This window comes from Salvia miltiorrhiza, chromosome 5 (genome assembly GCF_028751815.1).
Source record: "Salvia miltiorrhiza cultivar Shanhuang (shh) chromosome 5, IMPLAD_Smil_shh, whole genome shotgun sequence".
NCBI classification, from domain to species: Eukaryota; Viridiplantae; Streptophyta; class Magnoliopsida; order Lamiales; family Lamiaceae; genus Salvia; species Salvia miltiorrhiza.
In genome coordinates this window covers 47,738,265-47,757,586 of record NC_080391.1, presented here as the reverse complement: position 1 = coordinate 47,757,586, position 19,322 = coordinate 47,738,265, and the positions used below count along the sequence as shown (strand labels likewise).

At 39.9% G+C, this 19,322-nt stretch overlaps 2 protein-coding genes and 1 pseudogene across 2 annotated transcripts; 1 reads left to right on the top strand and 2 right to left on the bottom strand.

Annotated features, from left to right (window-relative positions):
* Positions 1-12,586: 12,586 nt before the first annotated feature.
* Positions 12,587-13,277, top strand: LOC131026044 (beta-galactosidase 5-like). Its single transcript, XM_057955820.1, has 3 exons — positions 12,587-12,631; positions 12,702-12,904; positions 12,971-13,277. The coding sequence occupies exons 1-3, from the start codon at positions 12,587-12,589 to the stop codon at positions 13,275-13,277; spliced, it is 555 nt and encodes a 184-aa protein (XP_057811803.1).
* A 1,623-nt stretch (positions 13,278-14,900) lies between these two features.
* On the bottom strand, positions 14,901-16,378 carry LOC130987072 (uncharacterized; annotated as a pseudogene).
* A 507-nt stretch (positions 16,379-16,885) lies between these two features.
* Positions 16,886-17,695, bottom strand: LOC131026043 (uncharacterized). Its single transcript, XM_057955819.1, has one exon. It carries the CDS (start codon positions 17,693-17,695, stop codon positions 16,886-16,888), a length of 810 nt encoding a protein of 269 aa, XP_057811802.1.
* Between the last annotated feature and the right edge of the window lie 1,627 nt (positions 17,696-19,322).

Genomic DNA, 19,322 nt, shown 5'->3' with positions numbered 1-19,322 from the left:
TCTTGACCACACTCCCACTGATAGTCTTATTCCTCCTGCTCCCACTGATAATACTAACTTTCCAGAGTCAACACCTCCTATTACTTCTCCTTCTGGTGCCTCTGCATCTTCCAATGATACTGCTAATCCTCCAGATCTTCCTCCCTCTTCACCGCGTCCTGTTACTCGAGCTGGTCGAGTCATCAAACCTCCAGCTCACTTATCCGATTACATCTGTAATCAAGTCTCTTCTTCTCCTTATCCTCTCCATAATTACATTTCTTATTCTAGGTTATCTTCACCATACTATAGATTGGTGTGTTCTCTTTCTTCTATTCCTGAACCCTCGTCCTATCATCAAGCATCTTTGTATGCTGAATGGAGGCAGGCCATGCATGCGGAGCTCGAAGCTCTTGTTCGCAATCATACTTGGATTATTACTTTGCTTCCACCTGACAAGCTGACAATTGGCTGTAAATGGGTGTTTCGTACAAAATTCTTTGCTGATGGTTCTTTAGACAGATATAAGGCTCGTCTTGTGGCCAAAGGTTACACTCAACAAGCGGGTGTTGATTTTCACACTTTTTCTCCGGTGGCCAAGCTTGTCACAGTCAAAACTATGCTATCTCTTGCAGCCATCCACGGTTGGTCCCTTACTCATTTAGATATTAACAATGCTTTCCTCTATGGTGATCTAGAGGAGGATATTTACATGGATTTGCCTCCCGGCTTACTTGATGAAAAGGGGCAGCCGTATCCTGCTGGTTCTGTATGCAAATTAAAGAAATCTTTATACGGCCTCAAGCAAGCCTCGAGGCAATGGTACCTCAAATTTTCAGAGGTTCTCAGTAAGTTTGGCTTAACTCAATCGGATTGTGATCATTCCTTTTTCTACATGAAGGATCAAGATCGTTTTCTTGGTTTAGTTGTTTATGTTGATGATATATTGGTCGCAAGCAATGATGACAGTTTGGTTACTTCCCTCAAAAATTTTCTGAGCACTAATTTCAAGTTCAAGGATCTTGGTAAACCTAGTTATTTTCTGGGTCTTGAGATCGCCCGCAACAACAAAGGGATTTACTTATGTCAACGCAAGTACGTGTTGGATTTACTTAAGGATGCAGGTCTCTTAAACTGTCGTCCTGCTTCTACCCCCATGGAATCTGGAAAACACTTGTCTTTAGACGAAGGACCTCTCTTGACAGACTCCACTTCATATAGAAGGCTGATTGGTAGGTTCCTATATCTGTGTTTGACGCGACCAGACATTACCTTCGCCGTCCACACTCTCAGTCAGTTTCTTGCCAAGCCCTGCACAGGACATATGGAAGCTGCCGAAAGAGTGTTGAAATATCTTAAGGGTTCCATTGGTCATGGGCTCTTTTTTGACAAGAACTCAAGCGTTGATCTCTCTGTTTTTTCTGATGCAGATTGGGCATCTTGTCCAACCACTAGACGCTCTGTCACAGGTTTTGCGGTTTTCCTTGGATCTTCTCTTATTTCATGGAAATCTGATAACACTCATGTTTCCATTGTTTTTAGTGTTCATATGATGTCATTTTTATAAGGAATTGAGTGTTCGATGATTGTTTTGTACTTTTATTGCTTTATCTTGTGAACTATGTTACTTGCTTGAACTTTGATAGATTTTACAGGATTTTTTAGATGGAATTTGGAAACCTTATCAGAAATAGAAGTTGTAGTTCGTCTCAAGAGGAGTTCGTGAGTGCAAACGGATCGTAAATCGGAGTTCGGACAAGAAAGTTATGGCCAAAACAAGAAAGTCGCGCACAACAGTGAATAGTGTTGACGGAAATTTCCGAATTTTCGGGAATTTTCGGGTTTTTTATATTTTCTCAGTATTTTCGAGTTCTACACTGTATTTATCTCCTGTGCCTATATATAGGTCCTTTCCCTGATCTATTAGACACATCTTTTCACATCTCTTTACCTCTTTTCATATTTTTCAGTTTTAGACTTAGGATTTTAATGCTTTCATAGATTAGATTTCTTTTCCTGCAAGATTCAAGATTCAAGCTGTTCATCCAGAATTTCTTCCGGGTTTTATCTATTTTATTTATTTCATTCAATTGCTTTCTTTTATTTATGCTTTTATTTTATTTTATGATGTCCAGCTAGTTCTTTCATCTGAACCTAGGGTTTGTACATAGCTGATTAATTATGTGTGTATGATTTATTGATATCAATTTGCCCTCCAACTTGTGATTCATGATTCCTGGTGCTTAATTTCTTGTGAATTATTTGGCCAATAATTTACATGTCTAGCTGTTCAGTTTGAGTCTTGAATGCGATAATTGTTCAGCCGATTCAGGAATGCATGTTATAGTAGTAGCCTTGACACTTGAATGGGATATGTGAAACTATAGGGAGCTATTCTTTGTGTACGCTTGGGAGTTAATTTATTCCTTGGAGTCTTGAATGTGAAGGGGGGTAAATTAATCTACTTTCATAGGTGTTCGTTAGAGAAGCTTGTGAATAGTTTTGTGATCTCTCATCAGGGTTGGATTAAATTGGTAATTGAATCAATAGATTAAATGCATGTAGTTAATTAGTAAAAGTGCATCCCTAGGTCAGAGTCTTTTAATATTTGATTTATTTATCATTGTTTTTTTGTTGTTTAGATTTTATTTTATTAAGTTGAGTATTTGATTCACCGTATTATTTGCTTTGCCTGTCTACTGTCAGTGTCTGTTTAGGGAATAGTTAGAGTAATTTCGTTTATCAGTCCCTGTGGATACGATACTCGGTTACCAATTTTTGCTACAATTGCACCGTGTTAGTTGCGGTATTTTGTTGCTAATAAATTAGTGATCAACTTTTTGGCGCCGTTGCCGGAGAGTGTGTAGAATTTACTTTAATATTCCTGATAGGACTTAGGCATTATTTCAGGCTTTTCTTTAATTTTTTTTATTTCATGGCTCCTGATGTTTGATTGATGTGTCCCTCAGAGTATAGGCGTATAGTGGAAGATCTTGAAAGATTGCTCGAAGAATCGGACAGGCGTGCACAACATCAGTCATATTCCAAGCTGCAGGATGTCGAGGAGAAAGATGAGGAGATTGAGAAAATAGCAGTTGATGAGCCCTCTACTCCAAAGGAGGATTTTAGCATCCCTCATATTTCTGCTGCTATAGAGCATGTTTCCATTCCTGGCGGCTGCCTTCCTGACTGACGTGGTCGATAGGCTGGCTGTTGTCGCTGTGGGGGCGGTAGCGGTAGGGCTCCTTCCATCGCTTTGAGCTGCGGTTGGTACTGATTCAGCCTTCCTCCGCATCCACTTTGCTGACGATTTGGACACTGATTGGAGTGTTGTCCGATCCTTCCGCAGGTGTAGCAGGTATTCTGTCCCATTTTCTCTTTCCTTCTTGCCCTCGTCCAGAAAAAGATAGATTGAATGTTCGAATGCTCATAACCGTTTTGGGGTGCTGGAGCTTAAATCGTTTCCTCTGGCTATATTGCCAGTTCTATATCCAATGCTCTATTTAATGCTCCAGTACACATAACCGCACTTCGACTCGTTAAATCGTCTCGTACCTCTTATCTCAAACTTGATCGAAACAATTCTGACATCTTCTTGTTCATCTCTCCTCGATATGTGGCATACCGAACCAAGTCGCGAAATTGACGTTCGTATTCAGCTACGGTTTTATTGCCTTATCTCTTATCATCAACTCTATTTCTCTCTTCAATCGGTTTCTTTTTCTCGGCAAAGCCTAAGGGGACATGTATCAACCTTAGAACTAATTCTCATAACTCACGAATCATAAGACTCTTACTAAACATCATATTATTTTCTAAATTCTCATAACTCAACGTCAAAGACATATCTCATGTCTATCATCGTAACATCAGCTCAAAACTCTACTCAAACATAGAGACTCTCTGATCATCGTCGTATAGACATATAAGAAAATCTTCTCTTTCGAGAACTCTTACTAATTTCGGGGCATAACGGAAATAAAACATCCCGTACTACGACGACGATGCTACTTCTATATTAGTCGTCATCTCAGTCTACTATCGTGGAAAAAGTCATATGTTCTAATCTGTCATCTCGATCTCCTTATATCTGCTATTGCCTGTTCTGGCTTAGCATTACTTCTTCTCATCCTCGAAATGGTTAGCTTTCTACAGACTTGGCTAATATATGAAAATCCATAATCGAACAGTTGTGCTCGTCCCGTACTAATATTCTACGACTGCTCCCATAACTCGTGTTTTCTACCAAATACTCTTCTAGTTATGCCATCCTAGTTACCTAGACATTCCTAAATTTTGTCGGATGTGGTAGGGACTAGGATGTGATGAATAAAAATGTCTGATCTTGAACAAGACGAGCTCAAGTAATGGAATATTTCCATAGTAGCCAGTGCTATCTCAAGGATAATGAAGAAGTTACAATCAAAGGAAGATCAAAAGCTAGAACAGAAACTAAGATAAAAACTGAGGTATGATATGATGGGAGTAAATCAATACTGGAAGTAGACGCAATCCACTAAGTGGAAAATGAATAACTTGTCCACTGTTAATACAAGGGGTAAGGATTTCCAACACAAACGACTCAGGCTCGAACACAGTGGATCTGAAAAAAATTTCTCAATAGCAAATAGTTCATCTCATGTAGGAGTTCAAATGGATGCAGAAAAATTTAAAAATGACCAAGCGGGATAGGAACTCAATAAGTATACTCTCATAATTACTCTTAGCGATGTTAAACGTGGTCCCGGTGAAAGTACCTCTATTACGAAGTACAATTGGTCAATAGTATCTATGCATCCCATGAGGTCTCCATAATACGTTCGCCCTATTAGGGTTGTGTCTATAAATCGCGATGAAAATCTCTAAATTCTCATCTCAGTTCTCTATATCTCAACTCAATTCTATATTTCTCATATAGAATTCTCATAGTTCTTGTTATCTCTATCGTTCATCTAACATCATGCATTAAATTATCAATCTCAAAACTATGATGTGACATAAAGCTTTCTAGTCATCAATGTCATCTCTATATCATAGGAAGAATTGCCTCTCTTTTGAGGTCTTACACAAAAACGAAGGTTCTCTGTGTACAAAACGCCCTATACTATGATGATGCTCTCGCTATGCAAGCATCATAGGGCTAAGCGTCATATATGTTCTATACTATGCTTCTAGCTATGTACATCAGCTATGCATTACTATATATATATACATATACATCTCTAGATAGTCTCGGTCGTCATCTATCAATCTCCCATCTCGTCATCACCTGATATCCTACTCCTATCATCATCAGTCGGAGCATCCTCACTCGGCTCAGACTCTTCCTCCTCACACTCGTCTATGACCCGATACTTGCTATCGTCGCTCGGCTCATCCTCGACATCCGTGTCATACATCAGATAGTGAACCGGCACCTTGGGAATAGAAACCCATGTCTCGGTGCCGTCGTCCGCAACCTGATGCAAAAAAAAGGCTGGGTTCGCCCGCGTTCAACTGTCATATCCGGAGTTTCCTCATCCGGATCCTCCTCATCGCTGTCTGACCGTGCAGGTCGAGATCCTCCCTCTTGGGCGCCTCGATAAGGTGGATAGTGGAGTTGGTGCGTGTAAGGCTGTAAAGCCAAAATGTCGGAATCTAGTACTGGGGCAACTCTCGAATCGGATGGCCCCGATACTCGCTGAATCTGAGGCTCTCTAAAACCAATCGGCGGTGCTGACCTAATAGGTAGCACTGGTAAAGGCGCCGTCACCGGGGTCAACTCCCATAATGGTAAGTCGGCGCTAGGATATGTGATCATCGCCAAAAACGAAAACGGATTGTGCTCCACAACCGGTGAATACGTCTCGAAAACTATCGGATCTGAAACAGTCTGCTCAGGTATAATCGGCATCGGCTCACTAAGGGGTGGTGGTGCACCTGGGTAAGGCTCATCTGGCAGTGGGGGTGCAACCACTAACTCTCCACCCTGGACTGGCCCATCGGGCAGTTCGTACGGCGGTGCAGGGGGATCGCCGAACGCAAAAACAAAGGCCGAGCGTCGTGATTAAACCGCTAATGTCACCATACCTCACTCCTCCCAACCACGTAGTGCCCACGAATAGGGGGACGAATGTTGTCGCCCAAACTCCCCACGTGGGTGGTAACCGCGGAATCAGAAGATCGATGGCTTCCGCTCCGTCGATTCCGTAGGGAATAACCCTCTACCTGCGTCGATGGTAATGCGCTAGAAACTCTCCTAGCGTATTGTCCTTATCTGGCTCATACTCTCTAAACCAGCGTTTCGTTGCTTTTTCAACAATACGCTGCATTCTGAAAACAAAAACATCGTGTTTCTCAAAAGTGGATACGAAACTTACTTGGTATTCCACCACAATCATCAACATACTCTCTCTTATTTGGTCCGGTGGAGCAACGGCTATACTAGCCTCAACATGACTCCCAAATATTCCTCAACTCATGGTTCTCATCATGCTCAGATAGTTCCGCCATCAAACATCACATAACTCATTAGTGGGTCAACTCAAAACTTAGCATGAAAGCGGAAAAGAAAACATCAAAAGCTCTTACCTCGATAAGTCGGAGGAGATGGGGTGCTGGGGTTCTGTTTCGACTGACTCTCAAACCAGTCTAAGAACTCAAATTAGACTAGTACTCAACTCATAAATAAGAGCAAATAAAAGCTCAACTCAATCAAGCATTTAACTCAGAGCAGACGACCTGCTCTGATACCACTCTGTCGCAGCCCGATTCCGACACTAGTAATAGCGGGGATCGAGTATCGATACGACTATTTTAAAGGAATAAAAGACAAGATGTATAGGTCAAACATCAAGCGGAAGCTCACATCAAAAGGGTGTTAAGAAAATCATCATAAATAAAACCAAGGGTAAAATCGTCAACACCGTTATATCTTTTTAATTATCAGGAATTTCACGAACAAAAACAAAACGGGTATAGCTCATTTTTCATAATGAGGAATAATATGCAGAGTATCGCAGCAAAAGGCGAATCGATTATATGTATGAAGACATATAACCGTGAGTGTATTGCTTGATTTTCAAAGGAAACTAAGTATCTTAAACATCAAACTCTATTTAACATAACTTCATATCAAAACTCTATCGACAAAACAGACATACGATAGAGAAAGAAAACGTCAACCCGAAACATTCTCCACCAGCACCGCACCATACTCCCCCTCCGCTTATCCTGCACGTTTAGAAATACATGCAGGGCGTGAGTACATAAATACTCAGTGGACATATCGCCGAAAAACAAAGCTGCTCATAGAGCTATAAATTTGAAGCTTGCCTCATCTCAGCAATACACAGAAATAAGTTAGCATCAATGAATCTGTGCATGCAGTTTTCATAATCAACATCATAAATAAGTAACTGCGCAGTTTAAACATTCATCATGTATGTACCACATCCACTACTCATCATCAAAGGTACTGAGAAGTAGGCCTCCCTCTCAAGTACCGTGACTGGCCGACCCGAAGACGGCTCGCAGTCACCTCTGTGCACAAAATCCCGCTTGAGGCAGGACCGAATTCGTCTCATCAGTAGAGGGTAACACACAAGCTCAACATCAAAAATTGGCAAGTCAAACAGTTCTCAAATATCATTTATCTCAAAACATTTGTTAATCTCATAACATCATAAAATCATTTTTAGAAAACTCATACGATAAACATATACTCAAAATATTGCCCACCTGAAGACCTTACTCAAAATCTCCCGTCAAAGTGGAGTTACTTACTTCCTTGCTCTTCTCATGTCTTCAGGGATCATCATCATCATCGAAGGTTCATGTCATAAAATGAATCTCGATTAGAAACTCATTGGCTAACTCTCAAGCCTTAACTCATGCTCTATCTCATACTCTATTTCCTTACTCAACTCTATATAACTCTCCACTCATCTCACATCCTTAAGTTCAAGGATAGGTTTCAAGAAAAACATGGTTCTAAGTCTCGATTTATCTCTCATATAAGACTCGTCTAACTTCATTCAAACACATAGGCAACACAATCACATAAGGCACATAAGAAATCACAACAAACATCATCAAAACATGCTCTGTTTTTAAACTGACTCAACTTCAAAATTTAAAATGTTCTGACTCCGACATCTCCTGGACTCGAGACTCATACCGAAAGAAAGATCTTCGAGTCTAGTTTCATTTAAAAAAAAGTAGAGTCGAAAACTCCAAGCGATTTGAGAGATATGACGTTTTTACCACGATCTACCATTTCTGGCAGTTTTGAGCAATCGAAAGTTACAATTTTTGAAAAACAGTAAACGTTGTCAAACTGGGCTCAAACTTAGTGGATATCTAGATAACACAATAATATTGATACCATAAAAATTTGGAAAGCTAGATCACATAGGAAGCTACTGAAATGAATGACTCTTTCCCCTGTTCTCTGAAATTCTCGGTAGTAATGTGCAGTTTAGGTTTTGCATTTTAAAGAAATATCAAACGAAGTTGAAATGGCTTAAACTTTTATAAGGGTACTCAAGACTCATGTAGGGACTTGCTATAAAATTTTCAAAGCTATTAGACATCGACAAACCATCGATCACAGTAGGTCAGTAGGCCTACGAAATTTCTCCAATTTGTACTTAAAACTCATATATCTCAAAAACATCTCTATCTTGAATACAACAACATAATTCTCAACAACAAACTCATACCAAAACTCATTTCATCACTTCTAATCATCAATCTAAACCATCACTTATAGCATGCTCAAGAACTCATATAACCACTCAAATCTTCAAATCAACTCAAGAACTCATATTCGTTATCACTCATTTCTAATAATCATTTTAATCCATCAACTTTCATAACTACAATCTCTAAGGCTCATTTATATACTCGAATCCTCACTCTCTTCATGATCTTCAACTTGAATTAGGAGTTGTTTTAATACTCTAATCATCTATATACATGCTCATAAAGCTTAGATATAAGTAGATTCATGTGTTTAGAGACTTACTCTTACGATCTGTATAACGAACAGTATAACTCCACTTTCTTGATTCCTAGCTCAAACCTTCGTCCAGCTTTTGTTTTATGGATATACGAGTGTTTTCAGCTTGGTTTAATCGGTGGTTATGGGATAAAGAGTAGCTTACAAAGTTTTTTTTTTTACTAGCTCATCAATGGCGTTGGATAATGACAGTCGAGAGAAAAGAGAGAGAAAAGAGAGAGGAGAGAGAGGAAAGGGACGTCTGTTATGGGGATGAAAGAGAAAGGTGTTATTTATATAACCCTATTTACTTAGCCATCAAGTATTGGATAATTAACACATGCTTAATTATCCACTTGCATAAAATATCTTATCCGTTAACAATGTTTATCCACTTGCTTTGACTCCTCTCTCTCAAAAGTAGGTTCTGCACTAGAGCAGAGAAATGCTCGCCAGAGGAATGCATTCTCTGTCAGGGCAGAGGAATGACTTCCCTTCTGTCTGGGCAGAGGAATGACTTCCCCTCTGTCTGGGCAGACAAATGCCTTCGCCTCTGGCATAGCAGAGGACTGACTTCCCCTCTGTCTGGGCAGACGAATGCCTTCGCCTCTGGCATAGCAGAGGACTGACTTCCCCTCTGTCTGGGCAGACGAATGCCTTCGCCTCTGGCATAGCAGAGGACTGACTTCCCCTCTGTCTGGGCAGACGAATGCCTTCGCCTCTGGCATAGCAGAGGACTGACCTCCCCTCTGTCTGGGCAGACGAATGCCTTCGCCTCTGGCATAGCAGAGGACTGACTTCTCCTCTGTCTGGGCAGACGAATGCCTTCGCCTCTGGCATAGCAGAGGACTGACTTCGTCTCTGGCATAGCAGAGCTCGCATCCCGAGAAGAGCTCGCAAGCCAGAGCAAAACTCCCACGCCATAGCAGAACTCCAAGGCCAGATTTTTAACTTTGACAACGTTCAACCATTATCTCTATACATCCTTATTTCCTCAATGTATTACATTCAGTAGTTCTTCATCGAAAAAAAAAATACAATAGCTCAAACTATTGGAATATCTCATCTCATCATAAACTTATATATATATATATATATATATATATATATATATATCTCAGTAAAATATTTCTCATAAAATACTGATATGCAAAATAATAATAGCTGTATGCTATTTCCCGATTTTAAAAATAATCTCGTTCTCCAAAATCTCGAAAATAATCCGTGTTAACATAACACAAAACAAAACATACTCACATCATCGTAACAAATAGTCACGTAGACAATCACTCAAACCATCTCAGATAAAACACGGATACAATTCACATCAAAGCAATCAGCAATCATCTCTCAATTAGATCATCTCTCAGATCGACCCTCCCTTCTATAGGGTTTCTCACTCACTTATCTCAACTCTATTCTTAATCAGATGTTCCTATTAACAATAGGACAATTAATCTCACAGATACCTCTGTATCCGTCATCGGGAAAAATAAATTATGCTCTTTTCTCAATTCAATCAGCATCTCTATCTCAACTCGTTTTCTCAAACTACTCACTCTCTATCCTCATCATTGATTCTATCAGACTCATATCTCTATCTAGAAGAATAACTCGTCTCATCAACATAATGTAACTCTAATGCTCAATATCTCTATTTATCAGCATTACTCCATCTCATTTTATTTATAATCTCATATCTCAGTACCGCAGTACTCTCTGTAGTGTCTCGACACTACTACTACTCATAAAAGTACGGGGTGTTACAAAACTATAGGGAGCTATTCTTTGTGTACGCTTGGGAGTTAATTTATTCCTTGGAGTCTTGAATGTGAAGGGGGGTAAATTAATCTACTTTCATAGGTGTTCGTTAGAGAAGCTTGTGAATAGTTTTGTGATCTCTCATCAGGGTTGGATTAAATTGGTAATTGAATCAATAGATTAAATGCATGTAGTTAATTAGTAAAAGTGCATCCCTAGGTCAGAGTCTTTTAATATTTGATTTATTTATCATTGTTTTTCTGCTGTTTAGATTTTATTTTATTAAGTTGAGTATTTGATTCACCGTATTATTTGCTTTGCCTGTCTACTGTCAGTGTCTGTTTAGGGAATAGTTAGAGTAATTTCTTTTATCAGTCCCTGTGGATACGATACTCGGTTACCAATTTTTGCTACAATTGCATCGTGTTAGTTGCGGTATTTTGTTGCTAATAAATTAGTGATCAAAATCCAAGAAGCAATCTACTCTATCACGGTCTTCAGCTGAATCCGAATACCGAGCCATGGCCCAAGCTAGCTGTGAAGTAACTTGGATTCATAATCTCTTGTCTGAATTTGGGTTTTCTCCTCAGAAAGCTACACCACTCTATTGTGATAATAATGCTGCGGTGTACATCTGCAACAACCCCGTCTTCCACGAGCGCACTAAGCACATTGAGATAGACTGCCATACAGTACGCAACAAGTTCTTAGCTGGAGAGATCAAGCCAATTCACATCAAGAATAATCATCAGTTAGCAGATGTCTTCACCAAAGCGCTCCCTGCACCGGCCTTGCATAATATCATGGCCAAGATGGGCTTTACTAGTATCTTCCTTCCATCTTGAGGGGGGGGGGGGGTATTAGAATATAAATAAGAATGCTTCTAGAACACATGCACGTTAACTTTTGTCATGCACGTCGTTAGCATCTTTTGGCTGAGCTGGCATGTGTGCCGTTAGAAGCTCACGCTCTCTGCATTTTTCATTTGCTATAAATAGCTGTAATCTTTCTTTTGTTGCTTAAGTTTTCTTCCCAAGTTATCAATAAGATTTTACCTTTATGCTTCATCATCTTCTTCAACACCCTCCCCTCTTTTCTCCGATGAACAGTAGTCGGACCTCATGATTTTTTATCTTTTTTTTTTTCGATGTAAGCTCGTCAGAACTCACGACGTAGCTTCGGTCCATTTCCCACAGACGCCGCCAGTTGATGAAGTAATAAAAAACACCCGAGAATAAAACGTATAAAAGTATAAGAGAACATGAGAATTTAACGTGGTTCGATCTTTAAAGATCTACATCCACGGAAGTCACCCGAATAATTTCACTATTTTATAAGAAGTTTTACAATTTACAAGTCAAGTGCTAGAAAAATGAATCAATCCCCTTTTCCCATGTACAAGAACCCTAATTATAGATGACTAGTTGGGCCCAACCCTAAAGCCCCCAAAATAGAGAAATGAAGCCCAAGTCGGTGTCAAAGCTGGCTCTCGGCAAAGCTGGCTCTGGTAGCGCTGGAACCCCAGCAAGGCTAGATCTTGGCAAGGTTGTCTCCGGTAGCGCTGCACTCTGGCAAGGCTGTCTCCGATAGCGCTGCACTCTGGCAAGGCTGTCTCCGGTAGCGCTGCACTCTGGTAAGGCGATCTCCGGTAACGCTGCACTCTGGCAAGGCTGTCCCCAGTAGCGCTGCACTTAGGCAAGGCTAGATTCCGACAAGGCTTGACATTAACACGGGTGATCCGGCCAACGATGGGATTTCCACTATGTACAGCGCTGATGCATATTTTACCCCTCATTAGTGGGATTAATTGGTGAAAAACTAAATTTGGTCAGCCCAGCCCAAGTCTCATCTGTTGAGTGGATGGCTATGGCAGCTCTTGCCCAAAATCAGCAGCCCCTTCGATGGTACAAGGTAGAGATGCAAGAATGTACATACAATTCAATAGGAGGAGTCTCAAAGTTTTTGTATTGGAACTATGCAGGCGTATTGTGAGGCGCCAAATGGAGACGGGCCGTTGGCATTGGACATGGGAAGCATGGGGAAAGGTCAAGTGTGGATCAATGGACAAAGCATAGGAAGATATTGGACGGCTGTAGCAAATGGAAGCTGCGGAGTTTGCCACTACACCGGTCCATACCGATCCCCTAAATGTCAAGCTGATTGCGGCCAACCAACTCAACGATGGTAAATTTTCTACTTAACAAAAAAAAAATGCATTTAGACTTCTAACTACTTCAATCTTGCCTTCAGGTACCATGTGCCTAGATCATGGTTACAGCCAAAGCAAAATCTCGTCGTACTTGTGGAGGAACTCGGTGGAGATCCATCAAGAATCTCTCTAGTTAAAAGGACAACAAGGAGTGTCTGTGTTGATGCAGTGCAACGCCATCCCATGGTAGCGAATTATCAGGTCGAGAGCACGAGCACGAAAAGAATGCTCCACCAGGCCAAGGTGCCTCTACAGTGCGCCCGTGGCCAATCTATATCGACCATAAAGTTTGCGAGCTACAGAACACCTACAGGAACATGTGCGAGTTTTAGGGTGGGAAGTTGTTAATTGCTGAAATGGAAATTTTATTGAAAAAGAAGATCTGAAAAAACCGTGAAAGCACAGGCGCAAACAGAGAGCTCAAGAAAATGAAAAAAAAAACATCAAAACCCTCTCAAAAAGGGAGCAAAACATGCAAACGAGAAAACAACAACCAAAACAACGCAGGGAGGGACGGAAAGGCAGCCTCTAAAGCACTGGCCAAACCAATGCCCCCCCCCCAAAACAAGAGAAAAAGTCGGAAGCCGACGACAGACGAACAACACAACCTCCACACGGGAACAACAGCAACGCTTCCGGGGGCAGGGCGGACTGCGCTGAGCAGCGCTTCGAGGCAGGGCTACGCTGAGCAGCGCTTCTGGGGTAGGGACAGACGAACAACACAACCTCCACACGGGAACAGCAGCCACGCTTCCGGGGCAGGGCTGCGCTGAGCAGCGCTTCGGGGCAGGGCTGGCTGCGCTGAGCAGCGCTTCCGGGGCAGGGCTGCGCTGGGCAGCGCTTCGGGGTAGGGCTGGCTGCGCTGAGCAGCGCTTCGGGGTAGGGCTGCACTGAGCAGCGCTTCCGACGTAGGGCTGCACAGGGCAGCGCTTCCTGGGCAGGGCGGTCAGAGTCGGCCCTGAGGGTGGGCGGGCATGGGCGACGGCCCAGGGCCCCAAAAAATTGAAGGCCCAATTTTTTTAATATATCCCATTAATTATAGGCTTTATGTATACTAAATAAATACTTAGATAACATAATTTATTGTCAAAAATTCAAAGTTCAATTTAAAATCAATTTCAAATTAATTTGATGATAATTTTGTAACATAATTTTGAGGGCCCAAAATTTTAAATATGTCTCATTAATTATAGACTTTATATATACGAAAAATATTAGGCAATATAACTTATTGTCAACTTTATATTATATTAAAACTTCAAATTTTAAATCGAAATATAAAATTATGCTGACAATGCCAGTTACTGACTTACTATTATAAAATGAGCTTCTCAAATTTAAAATTGTTGAAAACGTATTTGAGATCGTCAATATCCCTAAGGGCATCCACTGTGGTGCTACCCCATAGTGGTGCCACATGTGTGCCACCTCAACAACTACCTCTACCATATATTTTCTCCACTATAGCACTACCTCCTTTTGAACTATTCATGGACCCCACTATCATTATTACTTTTACCACAACACACATATATATATATATATATATATATATATTATTTATCTATATATATATATATACTCCCTCCGTCCACGAAAGAACTTCCTATCTTTCCCTTTTGGGACGTCCACAAAAAAACTTCCTACCTATTTAGACTATACCCCACCACTTATAATCCACTTACTTTTCACTTTTCATAACTCCCAATATTAATTATAACACTTTCTCACCACTCCCAATACACTCAACTACCTTTTATCCACTCTCAATACACTCAACAATATTTTTTCTTAAAACTCGTGCCACTCCCTCTTAGGAAGTTCTTTCATGGACGGAGGGAGTATTATTTATGTATTTTCATTTTTATTTTATATTTTACTTTAATAAATTTAATATAATTATATGAATAAATAATTTATTTAATTAATAAAATATAATGCTAAAATTAATATAATAATACTTAAAAAAAATTGTAAATTGAAACACGATTTTTATTATTGAAAATAACATTCTTACAACACACAACTAAAATTAAAAATTCCAAAAAAAATACATAACAACATAATTTAAATATCAAACAAACACACACATATAATGACACTAATCATCGCCGAATCGTGCCCACACGTGCTCAACCAAGTTGGATCGAAGTTGATGATGTATTTTTTTTCACGAACTCTAGCACCTCTCATGAGGTACTCATTGAATCCTCCCACTGAACCGGAATTTATTTCTCCTGCAATATTGTTGCTCGACGTACTTGGTTCATCTTCGACCCATTGGCATGCAATTTCCCCTTCATCTTCAATTATCATATTATGTAAAATAATGCAAGCATACATAATGTCATTGATATTTTCTTTATACCAGAGGCGACTCGGACCTCTAATCATTGCCCAACGAGCTTGGAGAACCCCAAATGCGCGTTCAACATCTTTTCTCGCAGCTTCTTGCATTTCCTTGAACTTCCTTCTTTTTGGATCTTGAGGATGTTGGAAGCTCTTGACAAAAGTTGCCCACTCAGGATATATACCGTCTGCTAGGTAGTATCCATGGGCATATTACGTGCCATTTACTGTGAATGGGATGGAAGGTGCTTGCCCTTGTATAACGTCGTTGAATAGTGTAGATTGATTAAGCACGTTTATATCATTGTTTGACCCTGCAACTCCAAAAAAAGCATGCCAGATCCACAAATCTTGAGATGCAACCGCCTCAAGCATAATTGTTGGGACTCCATGATCACCACGGGTGAATTGGCCTTTCCATGCTACTGGGCAATTTTTCCATGTCCAGTGCATACAATCAAGACTCCCGAGCATTCCAGGAAAGTCATGCCTCTGCTCGTGCATTTCCATCAAGCGCTGATAGTCATCAACGGTTGGTCGCCTCAAGTAGTGTGAACCGAAAACCTCAATAACACCTTGGCAGAAGTGGCGCAAGCACTCGTACCATGTTGTTTCAGAAACCCGCAAGTACTCATCGTAGTGATCAGCTGGGCCACCATATGCCAACTGTCTAATCGCATTCGTGCATTTTTGTAGTGGCGTGAAACCTTTCTTCCCTGTGGCATCGGGCCTTTATTGAAACCATGTGTTGTGGGCTTCCAAAGCATTCACTATGCGAGTGAATAACTCTTTTCGCATCCGAAAACGCCGCCGAAATACATTGGGACCCCATGTTGGATTATCATCAAAATAATCCCGCATGAGTCGCTCGTGTGCTCCTTCCCGATCTCTTTGCACATATCTTCTCGTGTGAGGTGTGTTTGACGCTATTGCTCGCAGCACATGTTGATGGATACTATCATCCTCCATGTATTGGCGCATGTACTCTTCCATAAAGGCTTCAGCTTCAGCTGCAGATGTAGCTGTTTCTTCAACATCACGCTCAGAAGAAGATGAAGACATAAGTCGTTTGTTTTGATGTTATGAAGATATATATTGGATATGAGAGAATTGTTCTTCGTAGATGATGAGAATGAAGTATATGGTACATATATTTATAATAACTAAGAGGTAACCGTTGGAGAAGGCAACAGTTACTTTCTAAATTAATATGACCGTTGGAGAAGGCAACGGTTACTTTCTAAATTAATATGACCCTTCGAGAAGGCAACATTTACTTTGGAAATTAATATGACCCTTCGAGAAATCAACTATTATTGAAACAAGTACATTTTATTGAAAGATAAATTTAACGGTTACACACAACACAGTTACAGAATTAAAAACAAATCCTAGTGGATACAAGATAACACAACTAATTATCATCTTCCCATTTTTTCAGTATCTTCTCGCAGTATTTTTTGTGCAAGTAAATATGCATTTCTGTCATCCCTGATGTGTCCTTCATTACGAGTTCATACTCTTTTAGACGTTGCCTCTCCTCCTTCAGACGTTGTTCCCCATTTTTTAAAAGTTGTTCATTTTTTTTATAAGCGTATTTTCTTCCATTATACGTAGGTATTTTGCTGCTTGGTTTCATGCTCTTTTGCAACTTCACGCAGTGCATCGAGGTCATCTTTTTTCCGCTTCCCCTTCTCCTTTCTCTTTGCCGCTTTATGCCCCATTGGGCGACTCGTGGGAGTTTCTTCAGCTGTAGAAGATGATGTGTAGGCTCCTCCTTCTGTATTTTTGGTTCTCTTGGATGCTTGAACATTTCCTTGCACCTCGAAAAACTTGGGAACTTCTTTCAAATGTCTCCAAACTCCAACATATTTAAAACCTTTTGTACCGTGATGCTGCTTGTATTTTGTTTGTGTCATCTCCATAATATCAGCATCATTTGCACCGCTCTTGGCGGGGCGATTTTCAATGTAGGCTTTCGCAATGCGTTTCCACATTTTGTCCATCTTTTGCTCGTTTCCAACAACTGAATCGATGCTAATATCGATGTAACATTGCGCAAGAACTTCACTATCCGCATCTGAATAAAACACCCGGCGCATGTTGGTATTCTCTTCGTCCTCGTCGGATGAAGGCTCAACAGAGAGATTTATATTCTCCAAACCTTGAACTGCCTTTCCTGAAGATGGTGTGCCTCCATCAGTACCACTCCCATCTACACTGGTCCTCCTAGAAGAGTCAGAAAACATAAACCCCTGTGAAGGATATCCTTGTGGGGAAAATCCTGGAGGGGGATACCATTGTTGAGGATATCCGTATGGTTGAAATCCCTGAGATGGATGCACTTGGGATGAAAATTGAAATGAAGGGGCTGATTGACTCATGGGATTGTTGGGATATATTTGAGGATTAGACATATTTGGCCAAGAGAAATTTAGAGGGCGAATGCCGAAATTTTGAGAAGGATCGTTACAATTTTGTGAAGGAGAACTTGAATTTTGTGAAATTGAATTTGATCCATATGGATAAAACCAATTTGAAAATCCACTCATAATGTTTCTAAATTTTTTGGAGAAGCACTAAATATGATAAATAGATGAAGAGTAATTTTGGGGTAAGAATCATATGATACATGAAGATATATATAGGGAAAAAATACCCTTATTAAATATGGCCGTTTGAGAATTGAAACGTTACAATTGTAGTAGCTTCGTACCATCACATCACATATAGTAGTAGCTTTGTATCATCACATCAAATATAGATGAATAGATATGTCGATCTCTGACAAATTTATTTGTTTGATTGAAAAGAGTTGGAAAATGAAAAGGAAACAAATAGGAAAAGGACAGGGAAAATGAAAAAAAAAATTAAAAAAAGAAAGAAAATGGACGAAAACAAGCAAAAGTGGAGAGAAAAGAGGTGGGCCAGGCGCAGTCCGTCAATCCTAGGCGCACATCGGGCGTGTGCAATGCACGCGCTCCAGTTGTGCGCGCTGGGCAACGTTTCTTCCACAAACGCGCGTACCATTTGACTCCTTGGGGGCCCACCGCCTGACTGCTACCAAGGTAGCAAATTTGCTACCTTTCCCATTTTGCTACCCCAAATAAATTCGCCCACTATGGTAGTCTCCTTTCCATGTCAGCAATTACCCTTTTTTTTAACCATAGTGGATGGCCTAAAGAGATTGAATGATTTGACAATATCTATATACATATATAAAAGCTCAATCACTTTCAAAAATAGTAAGTTATGTTTTCCTGCCAAAAATCACCTTACTATTTTTGAAAATAATTTTTTCATTCTAATTTTTTTTATCAATCTACTCTAGAAAATAATAATAATATAAAATTCATACAAAAGCGTACTAAAAATTTAATAAATGTAAATCATATTAGAAATTCTATTTTTAAGATATACTCCCTCTGTCCCACTTCAAATGTCCCATTTTCTATTTTGGGTTGTCCCACTCTAAATGTCTCATTTCCTTTTTTGGCAACACACTCTCTCTGTATACTTAATATTTAAACAATTTCCACCAACTCACTTTATCTACTTTATACCCATTTTATCTACTTTATATACATTTTTTAATCTCCGTGCCCAAAAGAAAGGAGATATTTGGAGTGGGACGGAGGGAATATATATATATATATATATATATATATATATATATATAGGGTGCGATTATAGTGAGAACCACAATTATCGTGAGAACATAAGAACCAATAAAATTACTGCATCTCTTATACAAATTAATGCATCCGCTATTAAATTTAATGCATCCGAAAAAAATAATTTTTTTCTCCTTTCAGGATTCGAACCCAGCACCTGCATCCATCCACCAAGATGATGCATCCACCGTAGATCTTGATGATCGAATGGCTTAAAATGGTTCTCCGTTCTTATTTTGTTAGTGGTTCTTATTTGAACCTCTCCCTATATATATATATATATATATATATATATATATATATATATATATATCTACAAATTTATATTTTAAGCTAAAGAGTTCTAAAATGAAAAAATATAAGTTTAATC

Excerpts from the sequence above, each read along its gene's own strand:
- LOC131026044 (XM_057955820.1), top strand. The coding sequence starts at position 12,587 with ATGGCAGCTCTTGCCCAAAATCAGCAGCCCCTTCGATGGTACAAG. Across the intron at positions 12,632-12,701 it reads AGCCCCTTCGATGGTACAAG|GCGTATTGTGAGGCGCCAAA; the intron begins GTAGAGATGCAA and ends GGAACTATGCAG. Across the intron at positions 12,905-12,970 it reads GGCCAACCAACTCAACGATG|GTACCATGTGCCTAGATCAT; the intron begins GTAAATTTTCTA and ends TCTTGCCTTCAG.
- LOC131026043 (XM_057955819.1), bottom strand. The coding sequence starts at position 17,695 with ATGTCTAATCCTCAAATATATCCCAACAATCCCATGAGTCAATCAGCC.